Raw genomic sequence first — 16,537 nt, 5'->3', positions numbered from 1 at the left:
AATAAAACTTTTGTTGTCATTAACAAATTTTAATTTTTTTTAGTTTCATCACTCACACCCAGATGTACTGACACATCTGTAGAATCATGAAATTCATAAATAGCAGCTTTTCTTACAACATGAAGTGGGCTAAAAGATCTCAGAAAGCAATGAATTAAATATTAAAACACCATAAATACTTTTCAACCTTTTTAGTACACATTAGTAACATTAGTAAGATCAATGGAATTAAACTACTCATCTTCATCACAATTCATTTGGTTCACATAAATTGATGTCAAAATGTAATCTGGTTGCCAATCATTTCAGAGGTACAACAGGCAGGATGAGAAATTAGAGTCTAATTAGCAGAAAGGGATGACATTTTGAGAGCATTTTTATGACTGAGGAAAAAAAACAAACAAACAAAAAAATCAAAAGTAACAAATAAATAACGTAAACCACAGGATTAACTTAAAGCAGAACTCAAAAAAAAAACTAAACTCAAAACTCAAAATCCTCCAGATCATGAAATAAAACATAGTTCTCTCATGGTTAAGGTTTGTTATTATTCTATTTTGTCCTGAATCATATTATTTCACTGCTAGACAAGAAAAATTACATCAGAGTTTGGACACAGCTGGTTGACATGTTGCCATGCTTGTATTGATGCTTGCTTGACAGTGAAGGTTTCTGTGTGGTTTGTATGTAAATGTCTGAACAGGGATTAAATGTGTGTGACTGTGTGTGTATCCTCCCATGTGGTAGTGAGTGCATGACAGAGCATGTATGCATTTAGAGGTGAAAGGACCAAAGACGGTCCTTTCACCTCTAAATGCACGCATGCTCTGTCATGTGGGGTGTGATGCTCTGATCGGCGACAACCACAGCGCAAAATGGACTTTTCTTGTCATGACCAAACTGTGATGATCTTTTTCCTGAACTCTGCTGTGCCAGAACTCGGCCCGGCCCATTGGACACGAAACACTTGGAACTTCTGCTTATTTGCACTGGGCACAGTGCCCTCCGTTCAGTCCAGCCGCAGCTCACTAAAGCCCAACAGCTCAGTACCGAACAATGAACGGGACCAGCAATGTGCTGACTCCCGACCCATACCGGTCCAGTTACATCTCAGCACCAGCATGTATAAATAGGTCCGTTCAGTTTGGGGTCAGGACGTCGTTTTTTGTGAAGTCCCTGTGAGAACTGAGCGCCAATCTTTGTTGGGCAGTCAGGTAAGCCTTCTATCTTAGTTCTTAATGTGCAGACACGTGCCATTTTGTTTTTTGCACTTTTTCTGCACAATCACTCTGCTGAGTCATGTAGACTGAAGGCAGTCAGGAAGACGCACACATACGAACTGTGCACCGGCCACACATAGAGTTTACATCCAACCTGCAAGCATGAGGATGAAGTTTAAATCACAACATGTGGTTTTAGATTTATGTCAGATGACATAAGTTTAGTTGAAACTGCATTGATGCGAAATCTTTTAAATAAACATGAAACATAAAATGTAGGTGGCATAAATAAATATTAAAGTATGACCTAACTATAAGCTTTCCTCACATATTTTCTGTTCTAAAGGCAAATCTTCACTGAAATCCACAGCAGCATGGCTCTAAATAATCCCACCCCGCTGGGACCATGGAAGGTGAGTGAGATCATTCGTCACTGGAGATTGCCAAAAGTGGATTTCATTTTTTTCTAATTTCATGCCTAATTTAATAAAAGCCACCATGGTGTATGCACATGCATATTCTCTCTAGATCACAGCTTACGACCAGGAAAACTTCCAGGGCAAACGTCTTGAGTTCACCTCAGCCTGCCAGAACATCATGGAGTGCAGCATCGACAACATCCGCTCCCTCAAGGTGGAGTGCGGGGCGTAAGTGAGACAAAAACAAGAAATGTTGATTAATAGTCTCCTTTAGCCTTTTTAAAAAATGATTTATTTGAAATGTTTGTGTGACTATGCGCTTGTCGGCGAACAGCTGGGCAGGATATGAGCACTCCAGCTTCTGTGGACAACAGTTTGTGCTGGAGAGAGGAGAGTATCCTCACTGGGAGTCGTGGAGTGGCAGCAACGCCTACCACATTGAGCGGATGATGTCCTTCCGACCCATCTGCTCCGCTGTGAGTTTCTCTCCCAAATCGACAGCTTTAGCTTGCTCTCGGATCTTCAGCAATGATTATTTGATGAAAAAATCACAATACTCCCAAACAAAATTTAACTCAAGTTACTAAAAACTAAGACAAATGTGAACAAAAGTCAAATGCAATCACCAGTTTGTAAAATGTAGCAGGGTTTTACCTTAAACTTAGCTAAGCTGACTGTTTTGTGTGCAAGCAGAACCACAAGGAGTCCAAGATGGTGCTGTTTGAGAGGGAGAACTTCATAGGTCGCCAGTGGGAGATAAACGATGACTACCCCTCCCTGCAGGCTATGGGCTGGAGCAACAATGAGATCGGATCTATGCAAGTTCAGAGCGGAGCGTAAGTCTTCATTTCTAAATGCACACAATGTAATCATGGCAACTGAAGACATGACTAACAGCCCATGTTATGTAGCAGCATTGTGCTACAGGACACAAACATTGAAATTAAGGTGAGGCAATCTCAAGAATCTCTTCTCTGCTTAGTCATGAGGGATTGAAAGGGTGTGGTAAATGAAGGAGTCTGGAATATAAATAAAAGTTAATTTTCTTAAAATGTATTAAGTAAAGTTAAAATATTTTAAATAGTACATTTGTAAAGACTGCATAAAACCATTTTGCTAAATGAAACATTCTTAACGTTACTTGGTGCATTTGGTAATTAACAAACAAATGAATTAAAGAGCTGCATGATCTCTCTTTTTCAACTTGCTGGCCTTGCTGTGATAAAAACACCATTCTGACTTAAAGCCTCCAGTGAGGCCCCACATATGTGTTCGGGGACAGTTTCTGCACACCCTTACAGGCACACACTTAAACTGAGGAAATAAGCTGAGATTCTGGGGTACAATAAGATGCGGCACAAACCTGTACAAAGCACATAATCCAGTCTTCCGATCCTGCAGGCAGGAGACACCAACTTAACACACAGCATCCCAACTCCAAATATAATCAGATAGTAGCAGAGCTGACAGGTAAGTTATAATTTTGTGTTTGGTGCTTGTTCACCTGCATTTCTAATGCTACCCAGGTTTAGCCCATTTAAAAAAACAAAATAGGGTTCGGCTGTTCTGATCTGTAAGAGCGGTGTTGGTAGTGGAGTTTCTTTTAATTTCTGTCATATCTTATGCAAAAATATTGCTTGATATTTTTGGTTTTGGTTTTTCTTTCTTCCTGCAGTTGGGTTTGCTACCAATTCCCAGGTTACCGTGGTTACCAATACATCATGGAGTGCGACCGGCATGGTGGCGAATACAAACACTACAGAGAGTGGGGCTCCCATGCTCAGTCCTTCCAGGTGCAGTCGCTGCGTCGGATCCAGCAATGAGGCCTGCAGCCACCTCTCCCTACCACTCACTCTTCACCTCCTCTTCTTTCTTCTCCCCTTATTCATCTTCCTCCATTCACCCTGTCATTCCTGCACCTCTTGGGGTTTCCCAATTGAGAAGCTAACACAATGTTTGTTTTGTTGCCAAATAAAAAGCACTTACAAGGGATTGAGAGGAGAAAAAAAAACTGACAATGAAGAGAAGCTCTGGACTGATGCCCCATGAGGAAAGAAGAAAAGGGGAGTAAAAAGCCTCGCAGTGGCAACAGAGCAGCGGAGTCACTCGGGCATTGCTGTGTAACTTCACATGTTTGTGGGTCACTATGCTGATGCCGGTGACGAAAAAAGAAAGAATGGGCAACTTAAAATAAACACAAACTCAAACAGTCTGCTTCTAACCTGCAGGGTGTTCGGATTTCTTTGGGGCCTGCCATGCAAAGCAATGGCAGGAACCTATTACTCTACACCCAACAAGGGTCTCTTTAATCTTTATTTTTCTTCCGTAACCGTTAATGCGGCTCATACCGCTGCGTGCACACCTACAAATGAGGTATCAAAACGTGCCGAAAATTCACGCCATTGGAGCTATTACTTTTGGTGGGATTTGGGGTTAACATGGCGACATAATTCGCAAAAAACTACGAAAAAACCCCATTATAAGTCAATGGGAAAAATCCTAAAAATACCCTATTTTTGAGGATTTTCTGTGTCGTCACGAATTCACGTAGAAATGCCATTCAAATTTCATTTTGTAGATATGTCCGTGATTTCTTCGAAAGTGAAGACGGCTCGTCCATACCAATTACGGTTTGTCCACAATTTGTCTCTAAGCGACCCAACGTTTTTCATTTTTCCTAAAATTAGAGTGTGCCTCAGACTGATTGCCCCTCTGCTAGAGTGAGAAATGAAGAGAATTTTTGACCCCAAAATAATTTTGAAATCACGCCATCACGCCCACAAATATCGCACGATTGGTATCAAAATCGGTCCTGACATTGATATGCATGCCTGCTCCGGTAAAATGTTTTCGAAATTTATCTAGACCGTACGGTTTTCTGTCACGGTGCTTCAGAGCAAAGTCATGCGACAGGATTTTCTGAGGCTCTCTGAGGCTGTCTCCCATGTATTTGACTAAAATTTCAGATCTGGGCTTACAGTACGCCATGGTTGTTGCTTTTCTTCCTGCTTACACGTATCAGGACGCAGAATAGTGACGTTTGTCGAGTATCAATGACATTCAGGTTGGATGAATCCCACCAGGACGTTAGATCACCTTTGAATCGGATACGCATCCGATCGGTCTGTGTCTTTCTAAGCAGTCATTCCTCCTGTTGCTTCTTATCATTAATGGGTGTTTATGTGTTCAGTTTTAAATTTTTCTTATAGAGAGACTGGTCCCTCTATTGTGAATTTCTTTCAATAATCAATTGACATTACAACGACTTAATAGCCTTATAATTATAATGGATGAATAAATGTTTGTTTTTAGTTTCACCAAGGGATTGTGCCTCTTCCTGAAAACCAACAAAGGCAGCAGAAAGTTTTCTGTGCATGGAGATTCAAATTAAAGTGGGCTTCATGCATAACACTCAGGGTGGCCATGGTGACAGGACGTCAGGCTCTTCAGGAGTTGAACCCCTCTGAGATCAAAAATCACAGGAAGGCTGAAGCGAACCGCTTTGGCTGTTTTTGTTTGAGCCACGATGTGACTGTTTGGAAGTTTACGCTTTCTTTAAAACTCTTTGACACTTGATGATAGACTTGATGTACTTTGATATTTAAATATTGATGTGAAAGCAGGTGAATGCTCGTGTTCTTGTTGGAGCTCTTTAACAAATTTTATTAAATCTAGCCATGAATGCTTATATGATTGCTTTTTCTCTAATAGATTGATTACAATAGCCTGTCATCAGCAATAGTTGATTCTGACTATCTGTAGTTTTATTGTCTTATTTGCCCAGTTTTCTCTGTCTTACTTTTCAGATACAAGATTGTTTTATTTCGGAGCTTACTCATTTTCTTTTCTTTCCTTTGCCATCCTCTTACGGTGTCTCTCAGTTTCAACCTCCACACTTGACTTATTCTTGTTTTTCTAACAGACTCTTAATCGGCAATTACTACAGCAACAAAAAAGGTTATGCACAGGAGTTGACAGAATTGTGTTGTCATGGGATGTGCTAAAGGCAAAACGCAGCATCCACTGAGTTTAATGATCCTGAGTGCCTCTGTTTAAAATCTGTCTCTAAATCACGCATGTACATGACACAGTTGGTTAAAGAGCTGCGAGTGTGATTTTGCCTACATGGATGCACACAAGCAGGGCGTCGATGATGGATGACCTCAAGTTTTGGATAAACCATATTTGCATCAGTCTGCTTTCCTAAAACGGCAACGTTTCGTAGTCAAATTACTGAGTTTATTTATACAGAGCTGGTTTACAACAAGACATATCAAAACAAACATTTCTATTTCATATAGAAACAATTTTTTCAAATCAATCTAGCTGTAAAGACAGGTTATATACATTCCAATTCAATCCCAGTTGTATTACAATTAAGTTAGTTTGTAATGCCAGCTGGCTCAAATTTAATTGGTCAAGCAACGATTAAGTATGTCATAAGAAAAAAAAAAGATGGCATCACACTGTCAATTGTACATCATTCATTCTAAGGCACGTGCAAAGTATGTAACAGGATGTATTGCAAATGAGAAATAACCTACATATAGATTTGACGGAAGTTGATGTTTCAGAAAACTTTTAACTTCACATTTGAATCTACCTTTAATGGGGCGTCAGATAAACCAACATGAGTAAAAGATAGGAAAAAGCAGGCAGCTCTTGGCTCATATGGCTCACAAAAAACATTGTACGTTAACATTATTGCTCTCTTAGTGAATGATGCAAATTTTATTAATTTACTTATTCATGTATTTATCTACTTATTATGTAGAAGACAGGAAGCAGAGTCACGATAAAACTTAAAGCAACAACTGTGAAACACTATGGGAAAAAAACTGTCAAACAGAAGAAGTTTTTGCCTGAATAGTCTGCATCTGTGTGTTTTTTTTAGAAAACGTTTCAGCATAGGTAATACAACTTGGTATAAGTTGGTATGGGTATAGAACTTGCTGCTGGTCCTCTCTGAAGTCTCAGCCCTCTTTGTTTGCTGGGATCAGAGAAGCTTTTTTCTGCTGTAGCTTCCTAATTCCTCAAAAAGCATGTGGTGATACATATATATGTTTTGCCTTCTTTGATTTTTGTTTCCATTCAATTTAAATAAAATGTCTCAAGATAATTGGGGCCTGCCCATAGCAATGCATAAGGAGAGCAGTGACTGACTTGCGAAGGGACAAGGGAGCACTGGGACCACCAGGGGGCGATGAGGGAGGACTGGGAGACACAACATAAAAACGAATGACAGGAGTTTGAACCTCCCGTAGTTCTAAGAGAGCAGTTGTTTGGATCCTGGCAGAGCTTTTTACCGTGTGCGGTTCTGGTGGGTCGTCGGTTTATGAGCTTCTTTGATGTTTGCCGAACTGGTCCATAAATTTATGCAAAACTGTAAGCTTGAATACAATAACTTAAACTTACTACCTGTCTCTTGGTGTTTTATTCACACTCGGCTCCTCAGCCGAACCTTTCTGACTGCCTATTACCATATTTGTAGTCAGGCGCCTAGCCTTAGTTAGCAATACATGTGACTTTATCCACAACAACATAGAAGCACAATTTATGCTGTTATGGGAAGATTCTTACTTGGCCTCACTAGAAGCTCAACAATTCAGAGTTTCTGATAAATCCTTTATTGTCACTAGCTAAATATCATATTCACTGTTCCAGGTAGGGGAAGCCATGCCTTGCTGCATTTTACCATGAAGTTAAGTTTTATATCCCGACCATCAAAGACAAAAAATAGATATTAAAACAATTGAAATCTGTATTGCTTTGAATGTACAGTTGGGAACCGAAGCCCCTTAGCTTTTTCTTTTTCTTGAACATGTTTATCTGTATTTGTTTTTTCTTGAGGCAGAACAAATGTTTCTCTCTGTCGTTATACAGTGTTAATAAAGTTTTTTTAAAAAAAAAACATCCCCCTTCCCCCCCACACCCAACAGACTACTTGTGGCTATGATGTTGAACTGTGATGTCACACATCCTGTTTGTGACATCACTGGTGACTGTCTTTGTATTCCCAGATTCCACAGAGAAATTCATTTGCAGTTTAAGGTTCGAACGAGAAAGAAACAATGGCGGAGAAAGATTTCACGTTACAAAAGTTAGAGATTCTCCAGAAGAACCAGATGAAGCTGAACAGTGAAAATGAGCAGCTTCAGAAAACAGTGGAGAGTCTGAAGAGGAAACTAGAGAGACTGAACAGGACCGATGACTCAACAAATTGGCATGTAGAGAATTGCAAACTCATAAGTTCGAATGGGTATTATAAAAAACAAATGATTAAAGTTAATTTGGAATTGGAGGAAGCGAGAACAACAATTGAAAGAATGCAAAATGATTATTGCAACATGCAACAATTAACAATTAAACTAGAACGGAAGCGGGCCATGGCAAAAAATGACGCGGAAAAATCTTTAAAAGAAAAGTCAGAAAAACTGCTGTGCCTTACTAGGGAGAACGAGGAATTAAATAAGGAGATCGTGGCTTTAAAAATCAAGATAGACAGAATGGAATCCAGGGTGGAAAAAACCAAGATTGAGCCACAAATTGATCAAACGCAGGAGGAAGAAACACCAAAACCGAATATATTCCGGAGAGTTGGGCGTATTTTTGTTGACATGTATAATTCGGGAACGCTGAGGTACTGGGTGCCACCCTGGATTTTTTAATAACTGAAAAAAATTTCAGGTAACTGGACGTAAGTATTGGGGGGTCACTGTGTTGTGAAAACTGGTATGAGGAGGTGGGATCATTCCAGACTAATGCAGACAACAGATCATAAAGGCCTGAGCAAGTGAATCTTGCATTTTGATTTTTTGATGATTATGGGACAAGATATTTTGAATTTACTTATGATGATCATACACCATATATAAAACTGTAATTGAAGTAATAATCAAACAATGTGTTAGATACAGAGGCAAGGGAAAAAGGCAAGTCCGAACATGTCTGGACTTGCCCCAGAGCTGTGTCCCAATTAAGGATCTGAAACTAAGATGGTCACGAGGAAAGTAAGGGAGGGAAGCAGGGTATATGTGGGAATGGCTGGGACTTTCTGATGAGGTAGTTGCATGCTCGAGAGGTCACGTACGCCTTATAGAGGCATGGGTTGAAAGGGTATATAAGGCCAAGGGCACCAAGAAGAGAGGTCTGGCACCCTGGAGCCATGGGGAAGTTGAGACTTCGCACCGCCAGAAGGGACAAGACCCCTTGACCCTCAGCCCTGGTTCCTGATTTGGCTGCCTTACTCTGCCTCAACCCTAGGATCTCAAAGTTGCAGCAACAGACTTGGAGAAAAGACAAAGGTGACTGAGTGATGAAGATCTGAAGTGTTCGAAGGACAACAGCCAGGTCTGCTTTGCTTCTATTTCAAAGAGGATTTTGACTAGTCTGTAACAAGCGCACGTTGTACTTAGAGGGGGCGCTACCGTTAATAGGAGTGGTTATTGAGGTTGTGCAGGTGTGAGGGCTACTCAGCTGATTGCTTCTTAACTGGAAAAGGCCATAACTCTTGGACTGTAGGTAGTTAAAGGCTAGTTGAGTCTCCTTCAACACCAGCTTAGATAGATCATCTCTACTAGACTTGCTTCAGGGTAATACTCGAAGGCTTAGAGATTTTTTGGACCCGTTGGACGGAGAGCTGGTCAATAGTCACTCCTTGGGTGTTGTGAGGTTGAGGGCAGGGCTGACTATTGCGTAACGACAGCTGGTACCATAACGCTGTGGGGTTAGCGACAGCAGAGAGGAGAACTTGGGGGGTTGCTGGTACCAGGATGTTTGAGGATAGCGCCAGCAGAGAGGGGAGCTTGGGGGGTTGCTGGTACCAGGATGTTTGGGGATAGCGACAGCAGAGAGGGGAGCTTGGGGGGTTGCTGGTACCAGGATGTTTGGGGATAGCGACAGCAGAGAGGGGAGCTTGGGGGATTGCTGGTACCAGGATGTTTGGGGATAGCGACAGCAGAGAGGGGAGCTTGGGGGGTTGCTGGTACCAGGATGTTTGGGGATAGCGACAGCAGAGAGGGGAGCTTGGGGGATTGCTGGTACCAGGATGTTTGGGGATAGCGACAGCAGAGAGGGGAGCTTGGGGGGTTGCTGGTACCAGGATGTTTGGGGATAGCGACAGCAGAGAGGGGAACTATCATTGTTTCCTCAAGAAATGCTTTACAAATGTCACAGTTAAGACTTTTAAGACATGCATATTAAATGTGCAGCTATTCACATGAAGTATTTAAAATAAGTTATGCTTTATGATATTTTCTTTGCAGAAAAGACAATAGAACAATAGTTAATTGAGAACTTTCTAAGCTCTTCTGGATGCAGATCAGAGCATGTTTACTTAGGGAATATTAGAGCAGTTTACCATATATTTATTTCTCTGTTTTCTTAATTAACTAAGTGGGAGGAGACATTAGAGAAGGAAAAGTGGAAAAGACAGAATTATTAAAGTAGAAGTTTAAAGTATACCGTTGTCTTTCTCATTCACCCAGATTCCTTAGATCAGGGGTCACCAACCTTTTAGAGACTGGGAGCTACTTCACGGGTCCAGAGTAACACGAAGGGCTACTTGTCTGATACAGACATAAATTGTCTTGGCTATGTATATATATATATATATATATATATATATATATATATATATATATATATATATATATGATTACATGCTGCCTGATCATGTTAATGTTAGGGACTACTGACAGTAGTTATCAGTAATAATTTACCATGGCAGCTATGGTTAATTGCTATTATGTGATCAGAAGTTCTTAGTTCAGAGTTTTGAGTTTGATTCCCTTTTGGAGCTTTTCTGTGTGATTCTAAATTGCCCACAAGTGACTGAGAGTTTGGATTGTTGCAGCAGCAGCTGTACAGCTGGACGCACTGAGAGATTTTCCTTTAAATTAAAAAAAGAAAAGTTATTGTATTTCTATTATCCAACCCTGTTTACTAATAACAAAATTATGGAGAAGAAAAAGTTCTTTTGTGCCAAAACATCTTGTATGTAGCGCGCATCAGTGTGAGTCTGTGGGGGTCAAAGGGCACCCAAAGCCTAAATCTTATTGGTCAGTTTGCTTTTTCTGTGAGCTAAAAATGATGAGTGGAGTTTGAACCTCCCGTAGTTATAAGATTTCGCCAATCCTCCTCTTTCCGTGGATCTCACTGCTTCGCTTCAATGTCTTTATTATTTAGCATCGTTTGTGTAAAAAAAAAGAAAAAAGAAATAAAAGGGTGCGCTGCTTTAGTGGTTTAGTTTTGTGCCGATGTTTGCGCGTTGGAGAGGTGGTTGTGCTCCTGCAGGTCGGGTGCAGTGATAGTTTTGTACCTTCCAATCTGTCAGACATTTTTTTTCGACATCTGCTTGTGTCAGCCCACAGGTGACCTGTCAGCTGTTCAGTTCACAAAATCACAAAAAAGCTAATAAACCGACAACCCGCCAGAACCGCGCACTGTAAAAAGCTCAGGCAGAACCTGAGGTTCAAATGATGAGTGGTTCAAACTCCAGTCATCATTTTTAACTCACAGAAAAAGAAAACTGACCTATAAGATTTAGGCTTCGGCGTTCCCCACCTCACCAACTTAAAACTCTGAACTAAGAACGTCTGACCACAATATAGCAATTAACCATAGCTGTCCTTACTGATAACTATTGTGCATAGTCCCTAACATTAATATGATCAGGCAGCATGTAATCATATTTACTTAAATGAATTTTTGTTGTAAAGAAAATTTATGTCTGTATCAAACAAGTAGCCCTTCGTGTTACTCTGAACCTGTGAAGTAGCTCCTGGTCTCAAAAAGGTTGGTGACCCATGGTCTAAAATAGCCAGACTTACCATGATTTTATGTAAAAAGAAATCAACTGTTAAGTACTATTTTTTTCAAAAAAAAAAAATGGTTTCCACTAGTATTTTAACCATTTTCTTTCTTTCCAACAAGAATCCAAACAAGTGTTTGTAGTTGGAAGTTCTCTTTTCCATGACATCATCTTCATTCCAAATTTCTAAAATCTTCAACTTTTCAAGGTTAGAAAATTTGTATCCCTAACCTTCTTGAAAACAAGAAGGTTAAACAAGAATGTCTTGCATGGCAGGCACCTATTGTTCCACACCTAATAAAACGTCTCTTTATTGGGGCCTAATATTAGCCTGCATTATCTTGTTATTTCAGGTTAAGGCACTGGCTTGCGCAGATAGTGCCTATCTATTAGCTTTAGCCTTTAACCTAATGCTAATAGATAGGACTACAAATACGCCATATCTGTAGTTCTAACTAACACTGAATTAAAACAGAGGGCTGAGCTGCCATTTAGAACTACTGGCTGTTTTGCCAGTAAATAACTCATTTAACCTAAACAACAATTCTATATGAAGCTTACTGAAAATTTCAAGATAAAAGCCTCAATATCCCTCTGAGGATAGTCACAGATTGACTTCAATGCATTTCTGAAAAATTTCTGAGCTCAGCACACACCATCTTTCTCTCATCGCTGTTATTACTGTGAGTGAGGTAGAGAATATGAATCGTGGTACTATTGGAGACGACAAATAGCCCTCTCAGATGCTCCAAACGGTTTTCAAGTACGTGTCACGGTTCCCGAACGGGAAGGAGTTGTTAGGACTGCTTTTTTCTGTCAAACTGGCTGGCTCAAAGAAATGGAATTCTGTCAGCCCTGAGTGTCTGACAGACAAGCTTCATTACCATAGCAACAGAACAAAGAACAGGACAGGGCAGAGCAGCTGATTAGGACTACAAAAACGCATCACTGTAGTTCTAACTATGGCAGAACATGCAGGTTAGAACTACGACATGGCAGAACTGTCAGTTACTACAGAGGAGGACTGAGTCTGCCTTTAGAACTACTTGTGTTTTGGGCATTTTATAGCTGATTTTACCCAACCATTGTTACACATGGGATTAGTGTGGCCATTTTAAATTAATCTTAATAAAAATGTCAAAATAAAAGCCTTGACAGTTTTTACATCAGGTAATTGCTCTTTCGGGCATTATATAACTGATTTCACCCAATCGCTGTTACTCATGGGATTAGTTTGGACATTTAAAATGAAGCTTACTGAACATTTCAAAATAAAAGCCTGAATATTCCTCTCAGATCTTTCAGAAAAACAAACTACTTCAAACTACTGGAATTCTGTCTCTTCCTGTCTGCTTCATCACGCGACAGCTGAGCTGCTCTTTAGAACTACAATGACTCAAGGTTAGGACTACAACATGGCGGAACTGTCAGTTACTACAGAGGAGGACTGAGCTGGCCTTTAGGACTACTTGTGTTTTGGGCATTTTATAATTGATTTTACCCAACCATTGTTACACATGGGATTAGTGTGGCCATTTAAAATGAAGCTTATTAAACATTTCAAAATAAAAGCATTGACAATTTTTACATCAGGTAATTGCTCTTTTGGGCATTATAGAAACGATTTAACCCAATCACTGTTACTCATGGGATTAGTTTGGACATTTAAAATGAAGTATACTTAAAATTTCAAAATAAAAGCCTTAATACTCCCCTCTGGTTAGTGCACGGCCGTAGGCGGTGCAATAATTTTAGCCTGTATTATCTTTCTCTCTTAGGTTAGTGCGCTGCCTTTCATAGCAAGGCAGTACATTAACATTAGCACAAACATTAGCACTTCACTGCCCTCCACTAGTGCACCGCCATAGGTGATGCAATAATATTACCTTGCATTATCTTTTTCTCTCAGGTCAGGTCACTGTCTTGCGCAGTAGCTAATCTTAGCATTGATGCTAATTTTTAGCATCCGAACACTGGGTCCAAACCGACAGGCACACTTTGGCAGGCCCCGGTTAAATTTCTTCAGGAATTTTCTAGTCTTTAACTGTTGCTTCCATAAATGTTTGAGCTGCTCTGCCTTTTTTTCTTGAAGCCTTCAGTTGATTGTGAGCTTGAATGAAGAGGGTTAATCTTTTATTTTCTTTTAAAGCCACCAAGAAACAAATGTTGGGTTAAAATAGATATGACTAAAAATGCAGCCAATGTTACTGGTAGGACCTGGAACGTATTAGTCACACTGCGAGTGATTGAGACATGCACTTGTAAATCAAGAACTAAATGGTTTTACCTGAGGTGCACAGCACTTCTAATTTAAAATCTTTGATATAGCACAATGGGTCTCAAAATACGGCAGCCATCTGGTTCAGAATATAATAACCTAGCCAGTATTACTGTATCTCCACCCAATGCAACCTCCACTTTTGTTGATAAGCAGGAACTGAAAAAAAGAATCTGACACTAGAACTTTACTAAATTCTCAACACTGTGTTTCTAAATTCAAATGTTTTCTTATATATGTCCATGTTTTGATGTTTCCTCAGTGGGAAGCAGGAAATGTATATTTTTTCTGTTATTTTTGAATGCTTTAAATAGATTTGTCATCTATAGTACTAAGATAATTGTTCAGCTGTAATGTATGAGAAAGGAAAATAAGCAAGTGGAAGAGTTTATTTATCTCGTTATGACACAGTATTTTTTTCCAAAACAAGATCAGTTTATTACAAAACTCACTATTAGTTTGTGTCTAATAGAAGGATGGACACAAAGTGTTTTTGATTTAGCTGCAGATAAAAAAATAAATATTTTTTGCTAACAATAATATGCAGAAATTGTCATATTCGGGACATTTTTCAAGAGTCTGTGGATATAATATTAGTTAAACTAATTTTTGCACTGGCAATTTATTGGGAAAAGAGCCATGATCCAATAAAAATCAGGGTAGAGTGAAGTCTTTCACCCTAAACAGGCTGAAGTAATAATTGACAAACAAAACGTGATAAAATAGCTGTTGTTATACCAATCATTAAGATTAGAGAAACTTGTGTCAGCTTGTAAAAAGGCCGTCTTTAGAAAATGAATCTCTGAATACAAAATGTTTCATGTTAGAAGCAGGATTGATTAGGAACTAACAAAATTACTAAAATGTCACATAACAGTTAATGTATAACTTGAGTTGCCATATAGAGCATTAGTTTAACCAGTTTAATATTTAAGTAAATGTGTCTTGTAATGATTAAATGTTCTGATAATGGCTCCTGAAAGCTTCACAGCCAGTAAACTAAGCTTGGCTCCATTTCCCTAAATCTTTAATTATGTCTTCACATTAGTACGTTTGTCCCTGACTTAACCAAAGGTTTGCTTAGCATAATTCAGATGTACTTTTTAGATACATTTGTGAGTAGAACAGCTTTGGGCAGACAGTGAGATGCTGGTTATTTGTTTGCACAACTTCCATCACATTATTGCTGAATCCATTGAAAAATAGCGCTTCAACTTGAACAAAATTAAGCAATGTCTCAGCTTTTCTTTTGATCTTCTAAATTAGGCTATACACGACCAGAAATTGTTGTTACATTTCTTTTTACGTTTTGTTGTTTTCGCAGAATTGAAAATATGCTACCATCATTAAACACAAAGAATGTGTTTGCTGAAAAATCAAAAATCGGAAAATACTCTAATATACCAGGGGAAGAAATATTTGTATTTTGGTGCATTTTATGAACTTGCGCTGTGGCAAATGCACCGCATAAAGCAAACATACGTAGTTGTTTTCTTCACTATTTGATATCAAATCAAACTAAACTTATTTTTCAAGGATTTCCTAGATTATTTCTATTTGCTAAGTGTCAATTTTTGTTATTTTTTTCAGTTTCGGACTGTCCCATTCCCCCGTCGTTTTTCCCCCAAATACGGTTGATTTTAATTTTAAATTAAAAAATATACTCGGGATTGAAATCTCAAGGGCGAAGGTTACCCGGACCAATGACTATAAATTTAAATGAACTTCCGGTTTTGAACTATGTCTTTTAAGTCAGAAAGTTTCCTTACTGTAGCTATACCAGTAGTATTGAACTAAACCCCACAAAAACAGATTATTAAAAAAGTTATTGACTGACGGCTATATTTGATACCCGAAAACTCTCGTGTACGAAACTTAAATTTCTTTCATGTAGGGATTAGACCCGCGCCAGGCTAACTCTCCTGGTCCACCTTAAAAAGTTACGTCACATTGTAGCCCCGCCCACGGAGGTGAACGGAAGTGAAAAGAAAGAGGCAGGCTGGTGTGGCCCTGACGGCAGAAAAACAGCTGTGACGCGAAGAAAGACCTTTTTTTTTTAAATTTTTTTTAAAAAAAGAAAGAAAATCATTCGTTTCAGTTCTTTAGTTGAGAAGACCGGATGGTGTGGAAGTAGTTATTAGGTCAACATGGTACTCATCTGGGAGCCTCTTCCGAAGACGTTGAAACAGCTGGTGTTACTTTCCGCCTTGTTTCGTCTTGTTGTGTCTCAGGGTGAAGACGAGAAGCAGTTGCGACGAAGCACCGGCGCTTCAGAAACGATAGAGACTTACAACCAGTTCTACAATTATGTTGACCTAACGAGACGCTTACAGGCTTTAGCGCAGAGCTACCCCCACATTGCGAACCTGTCGAGCATTGGTCGGTCTGTGGAGGGCAGGGAGTTGTGGGTGATGCGGATCACTGTGGATCCCAACAAAGACACGCCGGGGAAACCTAAATTTAAGTACGTGGGGAACATGCACGGAGACGAGACCGTGTCCAGACAGGTGTTGGTCTACCTGGTGGAGTACCTGCTCGCTAAGTACGGGGAGGAAGACCGAGTCACGCAGCTGGTGAACAGCACGGATATTTACATCATGCCCAGCATGAACCCTGACGGCTTTGAGAAGTCGAAGGAAGGGGACTGCGACGGTGAAAACGGGGGGCGAAATAATGCCAGAAATAAGGACCTAAACAGAAGTTTTCCCGATCAGTTTGACGGGACAACAGTGAGTCCAGATATCGTTCCAGAGGTGACGGCTGTGATAAAATGGATCAAGGAGAAAAAGTGAGTACTGCTGTTCTCTGC

General features: G+C 39.8%; 2 protein-coding genes across 2 annotated transcripts in view; both read left to right on the top strand.

Moving 5' to 3' along the window:
* The first annotated feature begins 1,046 nt into the window (after positions 1-1,046).
* Positions 1,047-3,856, top strand: LOC102220652 (beta-crystallin A1-1). Its single transcript, XM_005815415.2, has 6 exons — positions 1,047-1,214; positions 1,567-1,633; positions 1,749-1,867; positions 1,974-2,115; positions 2,333-2,475; positions 3,315-3,856. Exons 2-6 carry the CDS (start codon positions 1,595-1,597, stop codon positions 3,460-3,462), a joined length of 591 nt encoding a protein of 196 aa, XP_005815472.1. The 5' UTR covers positions 1,047-1,214; positions 1,567-1,594; the 3' UTR covers positions 3,463-3,856.
* Positions 3,857-15,682: 11,826 nt separating this feature from the next.
* The window catches only part of cpd (carboxypeptidase D), a 33,596-nt gene continuing 32,741 nt past the window's right edge, over positions 15,683-16,537 (top strand). The window contains exon 1 of the mRNA XM_023351521.1: positions 15,683-16,516. Within this exon, the coding sequence (XP_023207289.1) occupies positions 15,876-16,516 (641 nt within the window). The 5' untranslated portion in view covers positions 15,683-15,875. The remainder of the gene's footprint in view (positions 16,517-16,537) is intronic.

The sequence above is a fragment of the Xiphophorus maculatus genome, chromosome 18 (genome assembly GCF_002775205.1).
Source record: "Xiphophorus maculatus strain JP 163 A chromosome 18, X_maculatus-5.0-male, whole genome shotgun sequence".
NCBI lineage: Eukaryota > Metazoa > Chordata > Actinopteri > Cyprinodontiformes > Poeciliidae > Xiphophorus > Xiphophorus maculatus.
The sequence above is the reverse complement of the archived record's forward strand: the minus strand, read 5'-3'. Positions and strand labels throughout refer to the sequence as shown.